The sequence below is a fragment of the Nycticebus coucang genome, chromosome 7 (genome assembly GCF_027406575.1).
Source record: "Nycticebus coucang isolate mNycCou1 chromosome 7, mNycCou1.pri, whole genome shotgun sequence".
Classification (NCBI taxonomy): domain Eukaryota; kingdom Metazoa; phylum Chordata; class Mammalia; order Primates; family Lorisidae; genus Nycticebus; species Nycticebus coucang.
In genome coordinates this window covers 130,477,884-130,503,175 of record NC_069786.1, presented here as the reverse complement: position 1 = coordinate 130,503,175, position 25,292 = coordinate 130,477,884, and the positions used below count along the sequence as shown (strand labels likewise).

The 25,292-nt window shown below is 39.8% G+C and overlaps 1 protein-coding gene across 6 annotated transcripts in view; it reads right to left on the bottom strand.

Moving 5' to 3' along the window:
• Nucleotides 1-25,292, bottom strand: part of LOC128590125 (UDP-glucuronosyltransferase 1A1) — a 264,050-nt gene that overhangs the window by 96,713 nt on the left and 142,045 nt on the right. Inside the window, exon 1 of one of the 6 annotated variants that reach the window (XM_053597301.1) lies at nt 11,426-11,670. The exons of the other annotated variants lie outside the window; for them this stretch is intronic. Within the exon in view, the coding sequence (XP_053453276.1) occupies nt 11,426-11,608 (183 nt within the window). The 5' untranslated portion in view covers nt 11,609-11,670. Of the gene's footprint in view, nt 1-11,425; nt 11,671-25,292 lie in introns of those variants that run through there. 6 annotated transcript variants of the gene reach the window in all.

Here is a 25,292-nt window from a genome sequence, read left to right as displayed (position 1 = left end):
GACAGTATCACTGTGTCGCCCTTGGCAGAGTGCTGTGTCATCGCAGGTCACAGCAACCTCAAACTCTTGTTGTAGTTGTCATTGTTGTTTAGCAGGCATAGGCCGGGTTCAAACCCGCCAGCCCCTGTGTATGTGGCTGGCGCCCTAACCACTGAGCTACGGGACCTGAGCTGAACTATACGTTTTAAACAGTTAATTTCTTAGTATGGGAATTACATCTCAATTTTTAAAAAAGAATGCCTGGGTTTGAATCTTGGCTCTCTCACTCATTAGAGCCGGGACCTTGGACAAGTCATTCAACCTCTCTACACATCAGTTTTATCATTTGAAAAATAGGCCAATTCATAATGCTATCTTCTGTGCAAGTCCTTGGGATAGCACCTGTCACATGGCATGCATCCAACACCTGTTAGTTTTCATTAAATGTAATGTGCTCAGGTGTCCTCAAATTTTTTTTTTTTTTTATTGTTGGGGATTCATTGAGGGTACAATAAGCCAGGTTACACTGATTGCAATTGTTAGGTAAAGTCCCTCTTGCAATCATGTCTTGCCCCCATAAAGTGTGACACACACCAAGGCCCCACCCACCTCCCTCCTTCCCTCTTTCTGTTCCCCCCCATAACCATAATTGTCATTAATTGTCCTCATATCAAAATTGAGTACATAGGATTCATACTTCTCCATTCTTGTGATGCTTTACTAAGAATAATGTCTTCCATGTCCATCCAGGTTAATACGAAGGATGTAAAGTCTCCACTTTTTTTTTTTTTTTTTTTTTATTGTTGGGGATTCACTGAGGGTACAATAAGCCAGTTACACTGATTGCAATTGTTAGGTAAAGTCCCTCTTGCAATCATGTCTTGCCCCCATAAAGTGTGACACACACCAAGGCCCCACCCCCCTCCCTCCGTCCCTCTTTCTGCTTTTCCTCCCCCCCATAACTGTAATTGTCATTAATTGTCCTCATGTCAAAATTCAGAACATAGGATTCATGCTTCTCCATTCTTGTGATGCTTTACTAAGAATAATGTCTTCCACTTCCATCCAGGTTAATACGAAGGATGTAAAGTCTCCATTTTTTTTAATGGCTGAAAATAGTATTCCATGGTATACATATACCACCGCTTGTTAATCCATTCCTGGGTTGGTGGGCATTTAAGCTGTTTCCACATTTTGGCGATTGTAAATTGAGCTGCAATAAACAGTCTAGTACAAGTGTCCTTATGATAAAAGGATTTTTTTCCTTCTGGGTAGATGCCCAGTAATGGGATTGCAGGATCAAATGGGAGGTCTAGCTCGAGTGCTTTGAGATTTCTCCATACTTCCTTCCAGAAAGGTTGTACTAGTTTGCAGTCCCACCAGCAGTGTAAAAGTGTTCCCTTCTCTCCACATCCACGCCAGCATCTGCAGTTTTGAGATTTTGTGATGTGGGCCATTCTCACTGGGGTTAGATGATATCTCAGGGTTGTTTTGATTTGCATTTCTCTAATATATAGAGATGATGAACATTTTTTCATGTGTTTGTTAGCCATTCGTCTGTCGTCTTTAGAGAAAGTTCTATTCATGTCTCTTGCCCATTGATATAAGGGATTGTTGGCTTTTTTCATGTGGATTAATTTGAGTTCTCTATAGATCCTAGTTATCAAGCTTTTGTCTGATTGAAAATATGCAAATATCCTTTCCCATTGTGTAGGTTGTCTCTTTGCTTTGGTTATTGTCTCCTTAGCTGTACAGAAGCTTTTCAGTTTAATGAAGTCCCATTTGTTTATTTGTGTTGTTGTTGCAATTGCCATGGCAGTCTTCTTCATGAAGTCTTTCCCCAGGCCAATATCTTCCAGTGTTTTTCCTATGCTTTCTTGGAGGATTTTTATTGTTTCATGCCTTAAGTTTAAGTCCTTTATCCATCTTGAATCAATTTTTGTGACTGGGGAAAGGTGTGGGTCCAGTTTCAGTCTTTTACATGTAGACATCCAGTTCTCCTAACACCATTTATTGAATAGGGAGTCTTTCCCCCAAGGTATGTTCTTGTTTGGTTTATCAAAGATTAGGTGGTTGTAAGACGTTAGTTTCATTTCTTGGTTTTCAATTCAATTCCAAGTGTCTATGTCTCTGTTTTTGTGCCAGTGCCATGCTGTCTGGAGCACTATGGCTTTGTAGTACAGACTAAAATCTGGTATGCTAATGTCCCCAGCTTTATTTTTGTTACAGAGAACTGCCTTAGCTATACGGGTTTTTTTCCGGTTCCATACAAAACGCAGAATCATTTTTTCCAAATCTTGAAAGTACAATATTGGTATTTTGATAGGAATGGCATTGAATAGGTAGATTGCTTTGGGAAGTATAGACATTTTAACAATGTTGATTCTTCCAAGCCATGAGCATGGTATGTTCTTCCATTTGTTAATATCCTCTGCTATTTCCTTTCTGAGGATTTCATAGTTTTCTTTATAGAGGTCCTTCACCTCCTTCGTTAGGTATATTCCTAGGTATTTCATTTTCTTTGAGACTATGGTGAAGGGAGTTGTGTCCTTAATTAGCTTCTCATCTTGACTGTTATTGGTGTACACAAAGGCTACTGACTTGTGGACATTGATTTTATATCCTGAAACATTACTGTATTTTTTGATGACTTCTAGGAGTCTTGTGGTTGAGTCTTTGGGGTTCTCTAAGTATAAGATCATGTCGTCAGCAAAGAGGGAGAGTTTGACCTCCTCTGCTCCCATTTGGATTCCCTTTATTTCCTTGTCTTGCCTAATTGTATTGGCTAGAACTTCCAGCACTACATTGAATAGTAAAGGTGACAGAGGACAACCTTGTCTGGTTCCAGTTCTAAGAGGAAAAGCTTTCAGTTTTACTCCATTCAGTAAAATATTGGCTGTGGGTTTGTCATAGATAGCTTCAATCAGTTTTAGAAATGTGCCACCTATGCCTATACTCTTCAGTGTTCTAATTAGAAAAGGATGCTGGATTTTATCAAATGCTTTTTCTGCATCTATTGAGAGGATCATGTGATCTTTATTTTTGCCTCTGTTAATATGGTGGATAACGTTTATGGACTTGCGTATGTTAAACCAGCCTTGCATCCCTGGGATGAAGCCTACTTGATCATGATGAATGACTTTTTTGATGATAAGCTGTAATCTATTGGCTAGGATTTTGTTGAGAATTTTTGCATCTATGTTCATGAGTGAGATTGGTCTGAAATTCTCCTTTTTGTTTGGGTCTTTTCCTCGTTTTGATATCAGGGTGATGTTTACTTAATAGAATGTATTGGGGAAGATTCCTTCTTCCTCAATTTTTTGGAATAATTTCTGCAGTACAGGAATAAGCTCTTCCTTGAAGGTTTGATAGAATTCTGGAGTGAAGCCATCTGGACCAGGGCATTTGTAATCTATTGGCTAGGATTTTGTTGAGAATTTTTGCGTCTATGTTCATGAGTGAGATTGGTCTGAAATTCTCCTTTTTGTTTGGGTCTTTTCCTGGTTTTGGTATCAGGGTGATGTTTGCTTCATAGAATGTGTTGGGGAAGATTCCTTCTTCCTCAATTTTTTTGGAATAATTTCTGCAGTACAGGAAGAAGCTCTTCCTTGAAGGTTTGATAGAATTCTGGAGTGAAGCCATCTGGACCAGGGCATTTTTTGGTTGGAAGATTTTGTATAGTTTCTTTGATCTCAGTGCTTGAAATTGGTCTGTTCAGGAGCTCTATTTCTTCCTGGCTGAGTCTAGGGAGAGGGCGTGATTCCAAATATTGATCCACTTCTTTCACATTGTCAAATTTCTGGGCATAGAGTTTCTTGGTAGTATTCAGAGATGATCTCTTGTATCTCTGTGGGATCAGTTGTTATTTCCCCTTTATCATTTCTGATTGAGGTTACTAGAGATTTTACTTTTCTATTCCTCGTTAGTCTGGCCAATGGTTTATCTATTTTATTTATTTTTTCAAAAAACCAACTCCTTGTTTCATTAATTTTCTGAATGATTCTTTTGTTTTCAATTTCATTGATCTCTGATTTGATTTTGGATATTTCTTTTCTTCTACTGAGTTTAGGCTTAGATTGTTCTTCTTTTTCCAATTCCATAAGATCTCTTGTGAGATTGTTGATGCGCTCTCTTTCTGTTTTTCAAATGTAGGCATCTAAAGCGATGAATTTTCCTCTCAAAACTGCTTTTGCAGTATCCCACAGGTTTTGGTAGCTTGTGTCTTCATTGTTGTTATGCTCAAGGAAGTTAACGATTTCCTGTTTTATTTCTTCCTGCACCCATCTGTTATTCAACCGAAGATTGTTTAATTTCCATGCCTTTGGGTGGGGTCGAGCATTTTTGTTAGAGTTGAGTTCCACCTTTAGTGCCTTATGGTCTGAGAAGATACAAGGTAAAATTTCAATTCTTTTGATTCTGTTGATATTTGTTTTGTGTCCCAGGATATGATCAATTTTGGAGAATGTTCCATGGGGTGATGAGAAGAATGTATATTCTTTACCTTTGGGATGGAGTGTTCTATATGCGTTTATCAAGCACAGTTTTGCTAGGGTCTCATTTAAGTCTCTTATATCCTTGTTTAATTTCTGTTTAGAGGATCTGTCCAGCTCTGTAAGAGGAGTGTTAAGGTCCCCTGTTATTATGGTATTATCAGATATCATATTGCTCAGACTGAGTAAGGTCTGTTTCAAGAATCTGGGAGCATTTAAATTGGGTGCATAAATATTTAGAATTGAAATGTCTTCTTGTTGTATTTTTCCCTTGACCAATATAAAGTGACCATCTTTGTCTTTTTTGACTTTAGTTGCTTTAAATCCACATGTATCTGAAAATAAGATTGCAACTCCTCTTTTCTTCTGAATTCCATTTGCCTGAAAAATTGTCTTCCAACCCTTGACTCGGAGCTTTAATTTGTCTTTTGAAGCCAGGTGTGTTTCTTGCAGACAGCAAATGGATGGCTTGTGTTTTTTAATCCAGTCAGCCAATCTATGTCTCTTCAGTGGGGAATTCAAGCCATTAACATTTATTGAGATAATTCATAAGTGTGGTAGTATTCTATTTGTCTTATTTGGTGAGAGTCCATTGCTTAGTTTTATCTTTTGCATCAGTGTGGAGGTTAGGTTCTGTCCTTTAATTTCTGAGTTCTTACTTTGCTGCTGATCCATTGTGGTGGTCAGTGTGCAGAACAGGTTGAAGTATTTCCTGTAGAGCTGGTCTTGTTGTGGCGAATTTCCTCAATGTTTGTATATCCGTAAATGATTTGATTTCTCCATCAATTTTGAAGCTTAGCTTAGCAGGGTACAGAATTCTGGGCTGGAAATTGTTCTGTTTAAGTAGATTAAAGGTAGATGACCATTGTCTTCTTGCTTGGAAAGTTTCATTAGAGAAGTCTGCGGTCACTCTGATGGATTTGCCCCTGTAGGTCAACTGGCACTTACTCCTGGCAGCTTGCAGAATCTTTTCTTTTGTCTTGACTTTGGACAGGTTCATCACAATGTGTCTTGGAGAAGCTCGGTTAGAGTTGAGGCGACCTGGGGTCCGATAGCCCTCTGAAAGCAGTGTGTCAGAATCTTTGGTGATATTTGGGAAATTTTCTTTTATAATATTCTCTAGTATGGCTTCCATTCCTCTGGGGCATTCTTCTTCCCCTTCTGGAATTCCTATAACTCGTATGTTGGAACGCTTCATAAAGTCCCATAATTCTGACAGTGAACGTTCTGCTTTCTCTCTCTTCTTTTCTGCCTCTTTTACTATCTGACTTATCTCAAAAACTTTGTCTTCTACCTCTGAAATTCTTTCTTCTGCATGGTCTAACCTGTTGCTGATACTTTCCATTGCATCTTTAAGTTACCTGATTGACTGTTTCATTTCCTTCAGCTCTGCTATATCGTTTTTATATTCTTCATATCGTTCATCTCTGATTTGATTCTGTTTTTGGATTTCCTTTTGGTTATTTTCCACTTTATTGGCAGTTTCCTTCATCGTTTCCATCATTTCTTTCATTGTTTTCAACATGTGTATTCTAAATTCCCTTTCTGTCATTCCTAACATTTCTGTATAGGTGGAATCCTCTGCAGTAGCTACCTCATGGTCCCTTGGCGGGGTTGTTCTGGACTGGTTCTTCATGTTGCCTGGAGTTTTCTGCTGATTCTTCCTCATGAGTCATTTCTTTTATCTGTTTCCTTGCCCTAATTTTCCTTTCACTTCCTCTTGCTCTTTAAGTTCTCGTGCCTGTGGAAGTTGCGGGCGGGTTTAGACGGATTGAACACACGTGACCACTTGCCAGTTTTCCACTGTTTTAGTCCTCCTCTTGGGGTCCAGAAGTCTCTCGCTGACTCCCTGTATCCTCTCAGGGGTGATGATAGGCAGATCCCACCAGCCAGAGATGCCTGGAGTCCTATATCCCCAGACTCACGGTGCCCAGATGCAAGGAAGCTGTTACTCGGCTGCCATCTTGCTCCGCCTCCTCAATTTTTCCCGCGGCTGCTCGGCCCGCGCTGGCCCTGCACACAGCCCTAGCGCGCTAGTGCATGCGCCACACATCTGTCCTCAAATTTTTTAAACAGGGGGCCAGTTCACTGTCCCTCAGACCATTGGAGGGCCAGACTATAGTTTAAAAAAAACTATGAACAAATTTCTATGCACACTGCACATATCTTATTTTGAAGTAAAAGAAAAAAAATGGGAACAAATACAATCATACCGCCTCATGTGGCCCAGAGGCTGCAGTTCAAGGACCCCTGGTGGAAATTCTCAGGGGACTGTCCACCCAGCTGAGGACTAAATAACTCGTGGGTGTCTTGCAGCAAGAACAGGATATTGGCATCTGGTCATGTTGTTTTGAAGACCAGCTGAATGTGTGGTTAATTTTCCTAACATTGTGGAAATTGGAAATGACCGTGCTAGAAAATGCATATCACTGACCCAGTTATGGCTAGTGTTGATTCAAGGCCACATACCAGGCATCCACGTGCACCATCACATTTAATCATGCATTACCGTATTTAAACAGCTCTGTGGGGTGGTATGTTTTATCTCCATCTCACCTGTTTAGAAATTCAGGCTCTTACACAAGGTTATGTAAGTTTCATAGCTGAGTATGTATGAAGTCAGGTTGGGATGGCTCTAGAAGCCACGTGCTCAAACACTGTGTGAAATCACCACCTAAGGTACCCTAGTGCTGAAACCATGACCCAGGGTACCAGTTCCTGACTCAATGAATTACTAACATCTTCTCTGCCTGAGACAGGCAGTGGAATGCCCTTTCTCCTTGACCCCTCTGGGGCAGGAATCATGCTGAGGAAGTGATACCAAGGAAAGACAAAAGCTGGGAAGCAGCTAGAAAAGAGGAACAGAATAGGGAGGGGAAAGTAGCACAGGAGCTGGAAAGGTGCATACAATAAAGCCCGTGATGCTGGGGAAAACAGGATCATGGGGGACCTTGACAGCAGGAAGATAGGGCAGTGACAGGACACAAAGTACCCTCCGCGTATCTAGAGTGGGCCAAAGACGTGATGTGTGGAATTGTACATGTTCTCAGGGTAGGTTAAAGGGCAGAGGAGTGGGAAAAGAGAAACAGCAGTATCCTCACGCAACCTTCAATATGAGGGAGGAGAGGCTGCAGGAAGGGTGAGTGCCAAGGCAGATGGAGGCTCCAGCTGGGCTCACCTGTTCAGAAAGGTCCACAGGTTCTTGGGGGAGTCCCTACATGAAGCATGTGCATGTATATTTGTACATCATAGTGAAGGGGACCGTGTGGATTGTCCCCTCACTCTCTTCACAGTGTCTTTTCATTGTCCTTTTATGCAAAAACATTTTTAATTTTGAAGAAGTCAGATTTATCTATATTTTTCTTTTGTGTCTTTTGCTTTCAGTGGCACATCCAAGAAACCACGGCCATATCCAAAGTCATAAAGATTTACCTCAATAACCCTGGGTAGACTCAGTGAGATTTTGGAAAAGGAGACCCTCAGGAAAACCCCCTAGGTAGATCCTAAGGCGCCTCATGCAAATGCCCATGCACACACACAAAAGCACACATGCAGATACACAGGCATACAACACACACTCTGTCATAAGCAGTGTTTTCTTACCACACAAATGAGACTCAAACTATGAATCTTGTTCTCCGGAAAGATACAACAAGCTGTATGGTTTTCCAAGGCATAGACCACCTGTCTGAAGCAAAGAAGGAGGAATACACAGAGTCCATAGGTATTTCAATGGAATTTCCTTTGTACTTGTGCTGTATCCTAGGCTCTTTCTCAGATAGCCCTCTTGGAAATATAAATTCCTCTTTGAGAATTCAGATTGCTTTACACTTGTCAATACATACACCAATATGTAACCTTCCACAGACATAAAACATTTTCTACATATAGATCACTTAAAAGATACATAAAAATATTTCTTATATCATTAAAGTTGTATCTATAACAAAAAACATATAAAATTATGTTGTGTTCAATATATTCCATATTTTATAGATGTGTCCATATCATAGGTTATATAAAATCATGTATCTCTAAAACTCTCTGGTGACCCAGGAAGTTGCAGGGCTCCACCCTTGCCTAGAGAGGGCAGGGTTCAGCCAAACCCTGAATGGCTCTTGCCACTGTAGTAGATGGAGGGTGAAGGGAAAAGAAAGCCGTTGGCAGGCTCAGCCTCTGAACTTCCACTAACTTGCCCCTCCTCGCCTGTTCTTGCTAAGGGCAGAAAGTCACCCCTAACTTTGAAAGACATGTGAATTGAAATGGTAGACATTTTTGAAATTTTACTCTTCTGACTTTTTAGAAAGGGCATTATTGGGTCACATTGGGCCAGGTGTGGTGGCTCACACCTGGAATCCTAGGACTCTGGAAGGCTGAGGCAGGTGGATTGCCTGAGCTTCACAGGTTTGAGATCAGCCTGAGCAAAAGCAAGACCCCATCTGTAAAAATAGCCAGGCATTGTGGCAGGCTCCTGGGGTCCCAGCTATTGTGGAGGCTGAGACAAAAGAATCTCTTGAGCCAGAGAGTTTGAGGTTGCTGTGACCTGTGATGCCACAGCACTCTACTGAGGGCTACAAAGTAAGACTCTATCTCAAAAAAAAAGAAAGAAAAGGCATTATTTCACTTCTCCTAGAGTTGGCTGATAAGTCACTGTTTCACTAAACATCTGCTAAGAGATCCATGCAAGATTATGACTGTCATTACACAGTCTACAGAACCTTGTGAGAAGACAGAACAATGGATAGAAATAGCCCATTCCTAACAGATGATACGCTGAGATGACAAACCAGGTGGTTCGCCTGGATGTAGCAACTACACATTTGGCAAGAATCTTACACCTGCATTTGTCAAGGCTTTTTCAAGAGCAAGTGACAGAATCCCAACTTCAACTGGTGAGACCAACAATATGACTTAATAGTGTTTTGGGAATATAAACTATAATAGAGCACAGTAAGGATACAAACATCATGGGAGGGAATTATTTACAGATGCTATTACACACCTAATAAATCAGACACACTATTAACAGGAATTAGTACATGCAAGATAAATGAGCAAAAACCAAAGCTATACTTTAACTGCCCAATAATTAAAATGTAAAATAGAAATGGAATAACTGCTCCGTGCTTGATAGTTTCAAATAAAATAAACTGCCTAAGCATACATTTCAATAAAATAATCTTATATAAAGTGCAAAATATAAAACAAGTGTGATGAAATAATGAGAAATACATCTTCCAGAACAGAAAGACTTAACAGCAAAAAGATGCCAGTTTTTCTCAACCAAGGAAAAATCAGCAAACCGACATAAAAGACTCTACTCTACCGAGATAGAAGCAAGATATGACAATACATGAATGTGAAGACAGTATTTTTTTCCTTTTTTTTTTATTTTTATCAAATCATAGCTGTGTACATTAATATGATCATGGGGCACCATACACTTGGTTCATAGATCGTTTGACACATTTTCATCACACTAGTTAACATAGCTTTCATAGCATTTTCTTAGTTATTTTGCTGAGACCTTTACATTCCACATTTACTAGGATTCACATATACCCTTGTAAGATGCACCGCAGGTGTAATCCCATTAATCCCCTTCCCTCCACCTACCTCCCCCCCTGAATGTTTTTGGAGTCTTCTTCACAGAACCAAAAAGTGGGAAAGGCCTAAATCCTTCTCAATAATGAATGACTGATAAAACTATTACTACATTGCATCCAAACTAATGATTTCTCTGCATTTTCAAAAGAAAGTGTCTACTCTGTACAGACTGGCCTATAAAGAAGTCTGTGATTTATTGGTAGAAGAAATACAATGTGAAACATGATATATTACAGCCTGACACTTAGTTTTAGTTTAATAAAATAAACGTAAGAATTTACACAGCTTTATGGTTTTATAGCAAATGATTTCAAAACATTTTAAAAGATGCTAAGAGCTAAAGTAGCTACAAAACTACTAAAGTAGCATTTTCCTGAAGGGGATAGAACAAGATCACTAACAAAACACAGAGGTTCATTTCATTTTTGTTTGAAAAACACTACTGAATAATGCACCTGCAATTTATGTATGATTATATACGTAGGTCAAGAAGGGCACCATTATAAAATTTGGTAAACAACAAACAATTGAATTGAAAACATAATTTATTAAACTAGAAAGAAATTCCAAATTCAACAAATATAAATGACAAATAACAGCTAAGTAAGGAACCTTTCTCTTTTTGCTTCAAGTCCAAAGCCAGGTAAGCCTATTCTGTTAAAGGAGAGACAACTCACCTCAGGCAATGGCTTTCCCTGGTGGCAGTTGATGCCCCCAATGAAGATCATGTTGGGCATCAGGGGTCTGGGAGATTCCAAAACAAAGTCACTTCGCAGCAACCAGACTGATGTGTGGCTGTACAGATCATATGCTGTGACAGGTGTCTGCAGGATTTCAGCGGCACTTTCTAGGGCTGTTTGTATAAAAATGGGGCAAAATAAATGGTCTCCCAAGTAGGAGATGTGGTTCCATACTCTTTCCTCGAAAGTCATGGCATCTGAGTACCCTGAGAGAATTCTGGGAACGTAAGAAAGAGAAGCAGGGAGCTGTGCACCTTCTTCAAGATAATGGCAAAATATCCCCCTGCTGAAAACCACAGAGGGGAGTGAAAAGTACTTGGCAACTATTAAGCCACACATATCAAAAGGGTCCAGAAACACAGCATCAAAAGAGCTCTCTCTTAAGAATTCTACTAATTTTTGATCACTAAACAAACTCCTGCAGTGTGAAAAAATTAGCTCAAAAAAACCAGTGGTTGAGCTTCTTAATGCATCAAAAGAACTTTGTTCTCTATGTTTCCATTGTTCATCAGCAAAAGCCAAGAACTCCTGGTCCAAATCCTCCAGGGAGTAAGAAGTTTTAAAAGTCTTCACTGTACAATTCAAAGATTGTCCCAGTTGCCAGCTCACCTCTGGCATGACCACAACCACCTCATGTCCTTTCTGGATGAGTCTCTCCACAACCGACCGCATAGTGAACCAGTGGCTCCCATCCATGGGCACCACCAGCAGCTTGCCTGCCTCGGCCAGGCCAGGTGTGAGCAGCAGACACGCACACAGGGGGAGCAGGCTGGGCAGCCCTGCAGGAGCCATCGCAGAAAAACAGCCCAGAGCAGTCAGGCTGCCTGGACGCTAAGTTCCAGTGACACAGCAGGAGGAAGAAGGGCAGGCACAAAACCTGTGTTCAAAAGAGGGCGTGAACGCACATGTTCATAGAACAAATCACACTCACTGCCAATGATTGACTCATAAACACAATAAAAAGTGGGCAGCTGCTGAGATACTCACTCTATGCTCTCCAAATGAAACTACTGTATTATCTTTGCCTTACAAATTTATCATGCTTAATACTGCAATGTGACTTTAGAAACTGATTATTAAGCAATGCCTTGGACTCTGACAATATAGAAAGATAAATAGGAGAGAAAATAAATACAGAAAATAAAATAAAGTTTGTATTTTTGAAATTTGATTCAAAGTAAAATGTGTATATTATTCACATATTAAAAAACACTCTTTGCCCCAAAACAAATTCTCATTCTCCTGATCCAAGGAAAGACAGCAAGGCCCTCTGCAGTGACTCCTGACTGACCAGAAATTGGCCACATATGTTTCTGCACTGTGTGTCCATTGCTGCTCGTCTTTCTATTTTCCACATCTGTGAAGCCTCTGAATTGCTGAAAAAAGGAACAACCCTTCCAACATGGACCATCCCGGGATTTGATGAAGAGTACCTGGCAGATATGCTGTATGCAGGAGGTAGTCACCTGCTCAGCAATGCCTCAGCACTCAGCTGAGATGCCTCTCTCTGCCCTCCACACTTCCGCTTTCTAGCCAGAAGTGTGGATAGATCTCTGCCGAGGGCTCACCACATCACCTCAGGTGCTCTCCTTCAGGAGAATATGCATTGGTCTCCCCCACTCCGCTGAGCACTCCTTGAGATTTAGGGGTGGTCATCCTCATGTTTTCCCCCTCTTTCCACAGCTCCTGTGTGTGCCTTGCACAGGAATGTGTGCTGCATTGGACTGAACTGGACTGTGCAGGGTTCCCAGGTATCTTCCTGGTTGAGCCCATTGGTGTGAGTCAGGGGACACCATGGGGAGCACTCAGGGATGGATTCTGCAGCCAACCTAAGAGCATCATCCTTGCTAGAACAACAGATGGTCCCCACAAGTCACCTTGACTGTTACTGGACATTTCCTTAGTCTCTATTCACCTTGCAGCCTGGGGCGCTCTCATAGGATGGTCATGGACAAATGAAAATGGCAGTGCATGATCTACCTTCCCTGAAGGCTCATGTCAGAGCAGAAATCAGAGAACTGGAAATAGGAAATCACCAGAGGAAAGCAATGAGACAACAGCAGGTTCTTTCAGAGCAATTAACTGGCTAAAGTTCTAACCAGACTGATCAGATCACAAGAAGAACATGAGAGAGAGAGAGAGAACAAATAAATTACCAAGGAGAGGAATGAGAAAATCACCACGAATTCTACAGATATCATGATAATAAGAGAATATCATTAATACATTTGTGATAAGAAATTCTACAGTGTAGACTGCACAGACAAAATCCTTACAAGACAGAGCTACCTCAATTTACACAAAAGAAATGAAAAACCCACATAGAGGTAATCTATACTTTTTTTTGTGGCTTTGGGTTTGTAATTATTTCTTATAAATAATATATCAATTCCACATGACAGGGTAGATATATGGAATGGGATATTATTCATCCCTTAAAGAGGAAGAAAAATCTGACACGTGCTACAACATGGATGAATCCTTAGGACATTTTACTGAGTGAAATAAGCCAGACACCAAAAGACAAAGCTGTATGATTCCATATTTAAGAGATACCTAAAATAGTTGAATTCATAGACTATCAGAGTTGAATGGTGGTTACCCATGGCTAGAAGGAAGGATGATAGGGAGTAATTGTGTAATCAGTCCAAAGTCTCAGTTTCAGATGATGAAAAGAGTTTTGGGAATAAATGGTGGTGTTTGGAATGTCAAAAGACCCACCATTGAACTGCACGCTTCAGATGGCTGAGATAACTTTCATGTCATGTGTATTTTTTCCACATTAAAAATGAAAGAAATAATTAAAGCAAAATCACCCAGGTAAAATACCATATCTTCTTAAATCCATTGAAAAAATAAAGCCATATAATCATCTCAATAACCATAGAAAAAGCATTTGGCAAAATTCAAAATCCATTCCTGATAAAAAGTCTTAGCACAATCAGCCAATAGAAAATGTTTAACCTTAATGAAGGGCATCTTTGAAAAACCCTCAGTTAACCTCATACTTAATGGTGAATGACTGATCATTCTACTCCTGAGGTCCAATCCATGTCTGCGATGAGTATGTGGCTGGCCCATAACCACTGTGCTATGGGTACCGAGTCAACTTTAAAATTTTTAAATGTTGATACTTTAAGTCACACAGCAGCAGAATATTTTTGGAATGCTCCATCCTCCAAACACACTGAGATCCTATGGAAGGACCCCTTATCTGGTACCTGGCAAGGGTCTGATCCTGTGTTCATATGGGGAAGAGGACAGGTTTGTGTTTTTCCTAGAACAGCTGCTAGCCCTCGTTGGCTTCCTGAAAGACTAATCAGACATGAACCCAGAACATGGACTTGTCCCCACAATGAAGAAACTGAAATTGACTTTCAAAATGGTCTACCACTGAGCAAACCATCATGGATGGCAAAATCCCTGACATGGGGCCAACTAAAGAAGCTGACTGATGAGTTTACTGAATTGTGTGATGCTGTGGAGGGCCAGACACCCTGGAGAAACTTTTTCTAACAATGATGGCTATCATTTCTTGTCATTCTTCTGCAGAGTCAAAGCCAAATGATTCCTCCAATTAAAGGCATCCATTCATGAATTGAAGCTAACAAATAAAAAGGGAGGAGATGTGGAGAATGGGCAGTGAGGCTGCAGGCCCCCCCATAGCCTGGGGAGAATTCAGACAATGAACCCCCAACAACTTCTCCTCCTTTCCAAAATAACCATATACTTTTCTTCATGCTCCCTCTGCTAGAAGTCACATAGCTCTTTCTCTAGTTAATCTTTAGGAACTATACAGAAATTCTGGGTGTGTATAAATCTGACTTGGGGAGAATTTAACAAAAAAATAGCTTTTTAATTTAAAACAGACCTGCCTATTACATTTTGTGCTCTTCATCAATTAAAGAAGCCAAGTAGCATTTTTAGTTTTATATTGTCTGTTTTCCACTGGTGTATCCCTGCTGATTTGTTTATGGCCTTTTATTAACTGTCATTTTCTAAAATTTTTTTCAATGAAAGGACAGAAAAGAAGAAAGGCAAATGTATCTTCCCTTTTCACTTCTGATCTGAAGTGTGATCTTTCCCTTTTTTACTTCTTATCATATGTTAACAAAGTTAAGTAGGAACCATTCACAGGATGATCTGGGGTTTTTTATTATTAAATCATAGCTGTGTACATTAATGCACTTATGGGGCACAATGTGCTGGTTTTATATGTAATTTGAAATACTTTCATCAAAGTGGTTAACAGAGTGAAAGTTTGATCTCTTCTGACCCTATATGGATACACTTGATCACCTTTTCTTCCCTAATTGCAATGGCTAAAACTTCCATTACAATGTTAAAGAGCAAGGCGGAGCATGCTGGTGGACAGGACAGACGTGTAGCCCACCTCTCCCAAGTCACCAGGTGAGAGGAAGGAGGGTCTGGACCTTTTCCCCTTGTGGATTATTGGTGTGGACAGACAGCTGGAGAGGTGCAGCGAATTGGCGAATTGCTGCATATGAGGTGTAATTTAAAACCACGGACTCTGTTGTAGAGATTTTCCTTGCTTGGCTGTGCTGGCCAGCAGGCCCCTCCCTCACGGAGGACAGGAGCTTGCAATTCCTGGCAAAATCCAACTGACAAAAACTTATTCCAGAGCAGAGTTTGGCACCCAAAAGGGGAGCCACTCAGACCCACAAGGAGCTAAGCAACCTGATGGAAAATGGAAGGGAAGGGATCGCACTGGGAAACAGACATTTTGAATTGTCCAAAATGGTGGACACCTTCCCCGAGAACAATAGGAGTGATTAAATAGACTGGACCATTCCTGATGGGGAATATTGGTGTGGGCTGGCAGTTCAGGCTGTGTGGCAAACTGGCGGGTGGCTGGACTCAAAACTCCAGATTCAAAAGTGAGATTGAGCCATAAAAACTGAGTATAAGGTCTCCATGCGCAGCAGCCACGGGAGCCGGCGGCAGCGAGACCCAGCAGCAGCCAGCCCCTCCCCCCACAGACAATTGCAGTTGCCAGTTTACAGGAGAACGTGGGAGCAGAGTGGAAAGCTTTGTGAAGGGTGGACTCCTGCACCAAGATGGGAGGTCGGATAGGAGTGCTGTCTGGAATAGAGCAGCTGAGGTTGCATAAAAATTAGGTAATAAACTTTTACAGAAACTCCAAAATGGCAATCAGCCAGGTAGGGTGGTTACCGTGGTAATAGTATAAACTATCAATCAGGTATAAGCCTGGGAACCACTCACAGGGCCACCTGGTGTCCAGAAAGTATATTGCATTATAAATATATTCCTATGAAAGTAAATCCCTACGTCATACATATAGATGTATATTTCTACATATATATAAGAATAATATTTTGTGGTTGGTGCCTTTTTTCTTCTTTTTTTTCCCCATAATTTTCCTGGAGGAGCTATTTTTAATTTTTATGATTATTTTATTTTTTATGTTTATTTTTACTATTTTTAATTTTTTCTTTCTTCTCTTTTAACTTTTTTATGAACACCACTTTTTTTTCCCTTCTCTCTTCCTCTTTTTCCCTTCTTATGGTTTCTGAGAGGGCTTACATCAGATTTTTAGAGGTTTTTTTTTTTTTTGTTCATTTTGTTTGTATGTTTTTTCCCCTTTTTTAAAAATTATTTTACGATTATCATTATTTTTATTGTAGTTGTTTTTTGTTGTTGATGGGGTTGTCTGTATGTCTATGTGTTTCTGATTGTGCATTTGTGGTCTTGTGTTTCTGGAAGCCTTTCTGTTTATTTGCTCATTTGGTCTCAATGACTTTGGTGTTTAGACCTGCAATTCTGAGCTCCCAGCACTTCCCTCCACTCTCACTCTGAGGTCTGGAGGCCTGTCCCCCAGGAGTCCAGACTCTTGGGTGATTTCTCGAGGGGTGTGGACAGGGCCTGAACTGGAGCTGATCAGTGCTGATTCTGCAGCACAGGAGTGAGGAGATGAGAGTCAGCTGAGAAGGATTCACGCCGGAGCAGCAGTGCCCTGAGGCACAGAGCAGCAACTGTTTTTGGCAACAATACGGCCCACTCCTGGATATTCCGAAGCCATAACCCCTCTCTCCCTGGGCAACCAGAGGAGGCCAGACATCTCAGACAGCAACCATAGCAGAACAGATCTGGGACTGAAACACAGGCCCTGTGAGTAAAGGGTTTGCCTGTGGCGGTACCGGCCTGGGTGGAGCACAGGAACCAGAAAACGGACGTGAAGAGCTGGGAAATTCCCAGAGTGGGGCTTACACAGAGGACGGCTTTACTGAGCCTAAGACTCACCTGGCCTCAGGGGATCATCAGCCTATTGACAAAGGAAGGCAGGAGGCTAGAACTGACAAACCTACAGGAGTAAAGACAGGGCCTGAGGCACAGGTTCTGGAAACTCAAAACAGCTTCTCTTCTGCAGAGGAATTTAGCACGGACAAAAACAAATTCCACAAAGTTCTTCTGTTCTGTCAGTAACATCAATTAGGGGGGGGCTGGAACTGAGTGAACATACCCCAGCCTCCATCAAGTGCCCAAGATTGTCAGGCCTCACTGCCCCCTACTGGATAGAGGCCGAGAGCAGCGGCCTGGCTGAGCAGATACATATTTCCTTGTGATTCAGGCAGGTGCAAATACTTGGAGTATCTGCTCACTGGAGGCAACTGGGTCACAGCCCTGCAGGGCTATCAGTGACTGGGTGTGACAGAGGTGCAAGGTGGGAAAGGAGGCATCAACCTTCCCAGACTAATCTATTTGCTGGGTGGGTCCTCCTGACTTCACGGAGCACCGGAGCAAGTCATATCCATGTTATCACGAGACCCCTGCATTCAAGTTCCCAGAGACCATTGAAACTCTCCCACCTGAAACAGGTGCTGACTGAGACAATTGATTTAGACCTTTTGAACTGAGCCAATAACCTGAGGACTATTCAAGTGGTGCCCTGGGCATGTGGTTGTAGGAAGGCTCCATTTTCCTTTTCTTGGTATTTCACAGCTGAGACTTCAACCCAGAGTAACTGTTTCACTAGGGTTTAACAGAAACCAGCTGAAAACAAGACAGAACCACTTAACCCCACCACACCAAACAAGGCCCCAGTTTCTCAGGCCACAGCACTGTACAGGTCCTCAACAAAGCACCAGGGGAAAAAATCAAAGGGAGTAAAACAATCATGGGGCAGAATCAGCAGAAAAACTCTGGTAACATGAATGACCAGAATAGATCAACCCCCCAAAGGAACAATATGGCAGATGTAATTGAAGATCCCATTCACAAACAACTGGCTGAGATGTCAGTAATCAAATTCAGAATTTGGATGGCAAACAAGATTAACAAAATGGAATTAGGAATTCGAGGAGAAATTCAAAAGTTGTCTCAAGAATTTAACGAATTTAAAGACAAAACCACCTAAGACTTAGACACACTGAAGCAAGAATTTGCAGGCCTCAAAGATCTGAAAAATACAATAGAATCCCTCAGTAACAGAGTGGAGCAAGCAGAAGAAAGTATTTCTGACATTAAAGACAAAGCCTTTGAACGCTCCCAAACTCTCAAAGGGGAAGAGAAATAGAGAGCAAAAACGGATCATTCTCTCAGAGAGCTCTGGGATAATTCGAAGAAGGGCAATATCCAACTCATTGGAATCCCTTAAATCCATGAAGTTGCCTCGCTAGGCACAGAGGCCCTTCTCCATGAAATTATGAAAGAGAATTTTCCAGACATGCCTAGAGATTCTGAAATTCAGATAGCAGACAGCTTCAGAACCCCAGCACAACTCAATCCCAATAAGACATCCCCCAGGCATATCATAATTAACTTCACTAAAGTTAATATGAAGGAGAAAATTGTCAAAGCAGCAAGACGAAAGAAAGCCATTACGTATGAAGGGAAGAGTATTAGAATGACTGCAGATCTCTCTGCTGAAACTTTTCAAGCCAGAAGAGGGTGGTCATCGACTTTTAATCTCCTAAAGCAAAATAACTTTCAACCCCGGATTCTGTATCCAGCCAAACTGAGTTTCATTTATGATGGAGAAATCAAATACTTTAATGACATTCATATGTTGAAGAAATTTGCCATAACCAAACCAGCTCTTCAGAACATTCTCAGACCTATCCTCCATAATGACCAACCCAATTCTCCACCACAAAAGTACTCTCACTCAGAAATTTTTGATCAAACTCCAACTTCCACACTGGCAAAAGGATTAAAAATGGCCACTGTATTTTTGAAAAATTCGATACCCCAAATTTTACCAGACTTATCAATATTCTCCATTAACGTGAATGGCTTAAACTGTCCTCTAAAGAGGCATAGGCTAGCTGACTAGATACAAAAACTCATGCCAGATATTTGTTGCATAGAACAATCACATCTTAACTTAAAAGACAAATATAGACTCAGGGTGAAAGGATGGTCATGCATATTTTAGGCAAATGGTAATCAGAAAAAAGCAGGTGTTGTGATTTTATTTGCAGATACAATAGGTTTTAAACCAACAAAAGTAAGGAAGGATAAGAATGGTCACTTCATATTTGTTAAGGGTAAGACTCCATATGATGAGATTTCAATTATTAATATCTATGCACCCAACCAGAATGCACCTCAATACATAAGAGAAACTCTAAAAGACATGAGCAACTTCATTTTCTCCAGCTCCATAATAGTTGGAGATTTCAACACTCCTTTGGCAATGTTGGATCAATCCTCCAATAAAAACCTGAGCAAAGAAATCTTAGATTTAAACCTAACCATCCAACATCTGGATTTAGCAGACATCTACAGAACATTTCATCCCAACAAAACTGAATACACATACATCTCATCAGCCCACGGAACATACTCCAAAATCGATCACATCCTAGGTCACAAGTCTAACCTTAGTAAATTTAAAGGAATAGAAATTATTCCTTGCATCTTCTCGGACTACCATGGAACAAAAGTTGAGCTCAGTAACAACAGGAATCTGCATACTCATAAAAAACATGGAAGTTAAATAACCTTATGCTGAATGATAACTGGGTCAGAGATAAGATCAAGAAGAAAATTGCCAAATTTATGGAACAAAATGACAATGAAGACACAAATTATCAGAACCTTTGGGATACTGCAAAGGCAGTCCTAAGAGGGAAATTTATAGCACTGCAGGTCTTCCTCAAGAGAACGGAAAAAGAGGAAGTTAACAACTTAATGGGACATCTCAAGCAACTGGAAAAGGAAGAACATTCCAACCCCAAACCCAGTAAAAGAAAAGAAATAACAAAATTAGAGCAGAATTAAATGAAATTGAAAACAAGAATTATACAACAGATCAACAAATCAAAAAGTAGGTTTTGTTAAAAGGTCAATAAAATAGATAAACCATTGGCCAACCTAATGAGGAAAAAAAGAGTAAAATCTCTAATCTCATCAATCAGAAATGACAAAGATGAAATAACAACAGATCCCTCAGAAATTAAAAAAATCCTCAATGAACACTACAAGAAACTTTAGTCTCAGAAATATGAAAATCTGAAGGAAATTGACCAATACTTGGAAGCACGTCACCTTCCAAGACTTAGCCAGAATCAAATGGAAATGTTGAACAGGCCCTTATCAAGTTCTGAAATAGCATCAACCATACAAAACCTCCCTAAAAAGAAAAGCCTGGGACCAGATGGTTTCACATCAGAATTCTCCAAACCTTTAAAGAGGAATTAGTACCTATATTACTCAACCTGTTCCAAAAGGTAGAAAAAGAAGGGAGACTACCCAACACATTCTATGAAGCAAACATCACCCTGATCCCCAAACCAGGAAAAGACCCAACAAAAAAAGAAAATTATAGACCAATATCACTAATGAATATAGATGCAAAAATATTCAACAAGATCCTAACAAACAGAATCCAACAACACATCAAACAAATTATACATCATGACCAAGTCGGTTTTATCCCAGGGACTCAAGGCTGGTTCAATATCTGTAAATCTATAAGCATAATTCAGCACATTACCAAATTAAAAAACAAAGACCATATGATTCTCTCTATCGATGAGAAAAAGCTTTTGATAATATCCAGCATCCTTCATGATCAGAACACATAAGAAAATTGGTATAGAAGGGACATTTCTCAAATTAATAGAGGCCATCTACAACAAACTCATACCCAACATCATATTGAATGGAATTAAATCGAAATCATTTCCACTCAGATGAGGAACCAGACAAGGCTGCCCATTGTCTCCATTGCTCTTTAACATGGTAGTGGAAGATTTAGCCACCGCAATTAGGGAAGAAAAGGCGATCAAGGGTATCCATATAGGCGCAGAAGAGATCAAACTTTTGCTCTTCGCAGATGATATGATTGTATACTTGGAAAACACTAGAGATTCTACTACAAAACTCTTAGAAGAGATCAAGGAATACAGCAGCATCTCAGGTTACAAAATCAACATTCATAAATTGGTAGCCGTTATATATACCAACAATAGTCAAGTTGAAAAAACAGTTAAGGACTCTATTCCATTCACAGCAGTACAAAAGAAGATGAAATATTTGGTAGTTTATCTAACAAAAGACGTGAAAGATCTCTATAAAGAGAACTATGAAACTCTAAGAAAAGAAATAGCTGAAAATGTTAACAAATGGAAAAACATACCATGCTCATGGCTGGGAAGAATCAACATTGTTAAAATGTCCATACTACCCAAAGCAATATATAATTTTAACGCAATTCCTATTAAAGCTCCACTGTCATACTTTAAAGATCTTGAGAAAACAATACTTCGTTTTATATGGAATCAGAAAAAAATCTCGAATAGCCAAGACATTACTCGGAAATAAAAACAAAGCAGGAGGAATCACGCTACCAGATCTCAGACTACACTACAAATCGATAGTGATCAAAACAGCTTGGTACTGACACAAAAACAGAGAAGTGGATGTCTGGAAGAGAATAGAGAACCAAGAGATGAATCCAGCTACTTACCATTATTTAATCTTTGACAAGCCAATTAAAAACATTCAGTGGGAAAAAGATTCCCTATTTAACAAATGGTGCTGGGTGAACTGGCTGGCAACCTGTAGAAGACTGAAACTGGACCCACACCTTTCACCATTAACTAAGACAGACTCTCACTGGATTAAAGATTTAAATGTAAGACATGAAACTATAAAAATACTAGAAGAGAATGCAGGGAAAACCCTTGAAGAAATCAGTCTGGGCGAGTATTTTATGAGGAGGACCCCCCCCCCCAGGCAATTGAAGCAGCTCCAAAAATACACTATTGGGACCTGATCAAACTAAGAAGCTTCTGCACAGCCAAGAACACAGTAAGTAAAGCAAGCAGACTGCCTTCAGAATGGGAGAAGATATTTGCAGGTTATGTCTCCAACAAAGGTTTAATAACCAGAATCCACAGAGAACTCAAACGTAGAAGCAAAAAAAGAACAAGTTATCCCATCGCAGGCTGGGCAAGGGATCTGAGGAGAAACTTCTCTGAAGAAGACAGGTGTGTGGCCTACAGACACATGAAAAAATGCTCATCATCTTTAAGCATCAGAGAAATGAAAATTAGAACTACTTTGAGATATCATCTAACTCCAGCAAGATTAATCTATATCACAAAATCCCAAGACCAGAAATGTTGGCATCGATGTGGAGAAAAGGGAACACTTCTACGCTGCTGGTGGGAATGCAAATTAATACATTCCTTTTGGAAAGATATATGGAGAACACTTAGAGATCTAAAAATAGACCTTCCATTCAATCCTATAATTCCCCTATTAGGCATATACCCAGAAAACCAAAAATCACATCATAACAAAGATATTTGTACAAGAATGTTTATTGCAGCCCTATTCATAATTGCTAAATCATGGAAAAAGCCCAAGTGCCCATCGATCCATGAATGGATTAATAAATTATCGTATATGTACACCATGGAATATTATGCAGCCTTAAAGAAAGATGGAGACTTTACATCTTTCGTGTTTACGTGGATGGAGCTGGAACATATTCTTCTTAGTAAGGTATCTCAAGAATGGAAGAAAAAGGATCCAATGTACTCAGCCCCATTATAAAACTAATTTATGGCTTTCACATGAAAACTATAACCCAGTTACAACCTAAGAATAGGGGGAAGGGGGAAAGGGAGGGGAGAGACGGGGGAGGTGGGCAGAGGGAGGGGGATTGGTGGGATTACACCTGTGGTGCATCTTACAAAGGCATATGTGAACCTTAGTAAATGTGGAATGTAAATGTCTTAGCACAATAGCTAAGAAAATGCCAGGAAGGCTATGCTAACCAGTGTGATGAAAATGTGTCAAACGGTCTATAAAACTAGTGTATGTTGCCCCATGACCACATTAATGTACACAGCTATGATTTAATAAAAAATAAAATAAAATAAATAAAAAGGAAGCTGAGCAAAGAAATTTTAGATTTAAACCTAACCATCCAACATTTGGATTGAGCAGACATATACAGAACATTTCATCCCCCCAAAAAATGAATACACATACTTCTCTTCAGGCCACGGAACATACTCCAAAATCGATCGCATCTTAGGTCACGAGTCTAACCTCAGCAAATTTAAAGGAATAGAAATTATTCCTTGCATCCTCTCGGACGACCATGGAATAAAAGTTGCACTCAGTAACAAAAGGAATCTGCATACTCATACAAAACCATGAAACTTCAATAACCTTATGCTGGATGACAGCTGGGTCAGAGATGAAATCAAGAAGGAAATCGCCAAATTTTTGGAACAAAACAACAAAGAAGACACGAATTATCAAAACCTCTGGGATACTGCAAAGGCAGTCCTAAGAGGGAAATTTATAGCACTGCAACCCTTCCTCAAGAGAAAGGAAAGAGAGAAAGTTAACAACTTAATGGGACATCTCAAGCAACTGGAAAAGGAAGAACATTCCACTCACAAACCCAGTAGAAGAAAAGAAATAACCAAAATTAGAGCAGAATTAAATGAAATTCAAAACAAAAGAATTAAACAACAGATCAATAAATCAAAAAGTGGTTTTTTTGAAAAGACAATAAAATAGATAAACATTTGGCTAACCTAACCAGGAAAAAAAGAGTAAAATCTCTAATGTCATCAATCAGAAATGACAAAGACAAAATAACAACAGACTCCTCAGAAATACAAAAAAATCCTTAATGAATATTACAAGAAACTTATTTTCAGAAATATGAAAATCTCAAGGAAATTGACCAATACTTGGAAGCACGTCACCTTCCAAGACTTCCCCAGAATCAAGTGGAAATGTTGAACAGGCCAATATCTAGTTCTGAAATAGCATCACCCATACGAACTCTCCCTAAAAAGAAAAGCCGAAGACCAGATGGCTTCACATCAGAATTCTACCAAACCTTTAAAGAGGAACTAGTACCTATATTACTCAACCTGTTCCAAAATGTAGAAAAAGAAGGAATACTGCCCAACATGTTCTATAGCAAACATCACCCTGATCCCCAAACCAGGAAAAGACCCAATAAGAAAAGAAAATTATAGACAAATATCACTAATGAATATAGATGCAAAAGTATTCAACAACATCCTAACAAACAGAATCCAGCAACACATCAAACAAATTATACATCATGACCAAGTCGGTTTTATCCCAGGGTCTCAAGGCTGGTTTAATATACGTAAATCTATAAGTATAATTCAGCACATAAACAAATTAAAAAACAAAGACCATATGATTCTCTCAAATGATGCAGAAAAAGCTTTTGATAATATCCAGCATCCCTTCATAATCAGAACACTTAAGAAAACTGGTATAGAATGGACATTTCTTACACTGATAGAGGTCATCTACAGCAAACCCACAGCTAATATCGTATTGAATGCAGTTAAATTGAAATTATTTCCACTCAGATCAGGAACCAGACAAGGCGGCCCATTGTCTCCACTGCTCTTTAACATTGTAATGGAAGTTTTGGCCATCAAAATAGGGAAGAAAAGGTGATCAAGGATATCCATATAGGGTCAGAAAAGATCAAACTTTCACTCTTCGCAGATGATATGATTGTATATCTGGAAAACACCAGGGATTGTACTACAAAACTCTTAGAAGTGATCAAGGAATACAGCACACTCTCAGGTTACAAAATCAACATTCATAAATCGGTAGCCTTTATATACACCAACAATAGTCAAGCTGAAAAAACAATTAAGGACTCTATCCCATTCACAGTAATGCCAAAGAAGATGAAATATTTGGGAGTTTATTTAACAAAGGATGTGAAAGATCTCTATAAAGAGAACTATGAAACTCTAAGAAAAGAAATAGCTGAAAATGTTAACAAATGGAAAAACATACCATGCTCATGGCTGGGAAGAATCAACATTGTTAAAATGCCCATACTACCCAAAGCAATATACAATTTAATGCAATCCCTATTAAAGCTCCACTGTCATACTTTAAAGATCTTGAAAAAAATAATACTTCATTTCATATGGAATCAGAAAAAACCTCAAATAGC